We start from the raw sequence: 2,960 nt of genomic DNA on the forward strand, positions 1-2,960 counted from the left end.
CTAAGCTTTTTACTGAAAAAGTTTGAAACTGTGCCAATGTTTAGGCATTCAGGAATACTTTAAACAGATTAACTGAAGTTCATCTCAAGTGAGTAAAAATGTCTTCGTATTTTAATTTAAAATTGTATTAATTTTAGTTCATAATCTCAGTTTTCTTCATGAATATGTTGTGCCGATGGTTAGTGTACATTTAATACAGTTAGTACAGATGTTTTTATAAGTAATCTCCCTTGTCAGGCCTACTCCATTACTTCCCAACCTCCTCATGCCAAGTGTTTGTCTTAACAATAAAAACATCATAATGTTATATGTGTTGATCAGAATATATTATCAACTTAAGTGCAAATGAAGGCTGAGTCACATTTCAATGGCTTGTCATTTTTCAGGGGCCTTTTAACCATGACAAGAGGAGACAGAAGTATTGTACTAAATAAGCAGCTAGAATGGGTAGTGTCTTTAAATGTCTTTCAGTATTTTATGGTTGAACAGTGATATATGCCATCGACAATGCAGCTAAATCTGGACTCTGCGTGTCATACCTCTCTCTTCATCTTGAATTTCTTCACATTCAGTGACATTCAGGTTTTTGTATGGCAGTCTTTGGTGTTGTGTCACTGTGGGCGTCAGAGCACAGTAGTACAGTGCAGAGTCAGAGACTTGAACAGAGGAGATCTGCAGAAAAACTTGAGTTTTCTCTTTGTTTAGTTTCCCCATCAGGCGGGGATGTTTGCCTGAGCTCGGGTCTTCCCCAGTGCCATGTAGCACAAGCAGGAGGAACTGGGGAGCTGATCTGGGATACTGAATGTACCACTGTAGAGTTTGAGCAGAAGAGTAATTACAGGACAAGGTAACATTCAGTCCTTCCTCTGTAAAGACTTCGGTTCTGTCTGGAGTGATCTTGTTCCCCAAACCAACACCTTTAAACCAGAGAAATGAAAACGATTTGAAGAAGAGAATGGTGTTTTACTGGCATAATTATTATCTATGTTCATCAACAACACAAATTGAATGTATCTGATAAATGATATCTCTTACCTGCCAGGGCCCAACATGAGATGAGTTGAAACAGCAACATTGTGGAGGTGGCTACTAGAGTACAGTATAGAGCTCACTGTGAGTCACTCCTACTTTAATCTTCTTCACAGAGGAAACATTCCACCTCCTGCTGAGCTCCTCCTCTCGTCTGAGGTCTGATATTTTCATTCCATATAATATTTACATACTGAATATCATTTTAAACCCCACTTCCTGAACTTCAGTTATTTCATCATTTGTGTATGAATTCAAGCCATACATGTATTGCATTGACATGAGATATACTGCTTGGAAGATGGAAAAAAATACTGGATGTACAAAATTAATTGTTTATCCAATTAGACGTTGTAATACCTTTTGTTATAGAATATGGTGTACAACATTCAGCTCTTTTGCATTCATTAGGTGGCCATTATCCCTTATTCAGTGCAGGCCCTAACACAATGCATCCAGACATTATGATGCTCTAAGCAGTGAGCCAATATTCGAGTCCTAACATTCTTCACTGGCTTTAGCAACCTGACAAACAAGGTCCAACTGAAAAATACACTTTTGTGCTATCACTGTACTTTTAAACATATGACTGAGTCATGTATGACCCATTTGTTTTCATATGAATGAAGCCTTCTTATAGGGCCTTTCTTCTTTATCTCTTCTGTTGTTTTGATTTGTATTGAGGACCAAAGTCAAAACTACAGGAAGAACTGATCCACATTCATGTACAATCTCACGTTTTTATGAAGCATACTGAAATGCCATCACCTAGTGGTTTACATTTTATTTGACTGGATATTATGTTGAAATGTTTACCGAAAGAGTTAGATGAACTGGACGAGTATGTGGAAGCATTGAAGGAAATAAAATTATCCATTATGAAAACACACTAAATGCTGTGAGGGTTTTTGTTCAGTGCAGCTGGGTTTCCTGACACTGTGGGCTGCATGGCACAGTAGTAAACAGCAGAGTCTGAGACTTCAGCAGATGAAATATTCAGGAACAGCTGCCTTGCTGTCTTGTCATGTTTTATTGATATCCCAGGAACAGGGGGAGTCGCATTGGTAATAATTCCTTCATAATCTAGAATTAGGAACTGTGGCACAGACAGGGGAAACTGGCGATACCAGTGCAGACCATAGTTAGTTCCATTGTACCTGCAGGAGAGCAGAACAGTATCTCCTTCCATGGCAAACTTCACTGCAGTGTCTGGAGCAATAGGGTTTCCAAAACTGCTAGCTATGAATAGAGACATGAAGATTGATTGCACATAAATTAGAATAAGACATTAACCATCTGTATTTGGTTAATTGTCAATTATTTAATTAAAAAGAACTGGTAAGTGTGGAAAGGGTATGTCTCCTACCTAAGAAGGTTGAAAACAGTATCACTGTTAGAGGAATCATCATGGTAGAGCACATAGTGTAGTTCATGTGTGAGGCTGGTATGCAGATCTGTGTGGATTCAGTTCTTTCCACTCAGGCACTTTCATCAGATCTCACCATGATGCTGTCTGTCTGTTCAGCTCCTCCCCTGACTGGTAGAGAAGATTGGTCATGAGCTGCACTGTGCCTTTACTGGTCAGGATAGTAACACAGTGGTGTAGTAATTCTACTAATGGAGTAATTCCACATATTCTGTTTAACTGTATTATCATCTTGGTATACAGCAGAGTCCAACCTTTTGGACTTTTGTTTCATAATGACTCTTGTTTGGACAATTATCTCAGTGGCTTCACTTAGCCATTCAGAGTATTTATCCTCAATGGCTTAAATGATCCCTTTGCTATTTGATTGTTTCCTGGGATTTAAATCCATGTCCCAATCACTATTTTAAACGTTCATAAAAAATCATTTATCAAGGGAAAGTTTCATTTTCTTCAAATTAATAGTTTATCAACAACTTAATAATCAGTTCATATGAATGTGTGA

The 2,960-nt window shown here is 38.1% G+C and overlaps 1 gene segment (V, D, J or C); it reads right to left on the reverse strand.

The window, feature by feature from the left end:
* Window positions 1-429: 429 nt before the first annotated feature.
* Window positions 430-1,217, reverse strand: LOC116219581. The segment is given in 2 exon segments: window positions 430-917; window positions 1,036-1,217. Coding segments are annotated over 2 exon segments (444 nt in total).
* Window positions 1,218-2,960: the final 1,743 nt, after the last annotated feature.

This window comes from Clupea harengus, chromosome 25 (assembly GCF_900700415.2).
Source record: "Clupea harengus chromosome 25, Ch_v2.0.2, whole genome shotgun sequence".
Lineage (NCBI taxonomy): Eukaryota > Metazoa > Chordata > Actinopteri > Clupeiformes > Clupeidae > Clupea > Clupea harengus.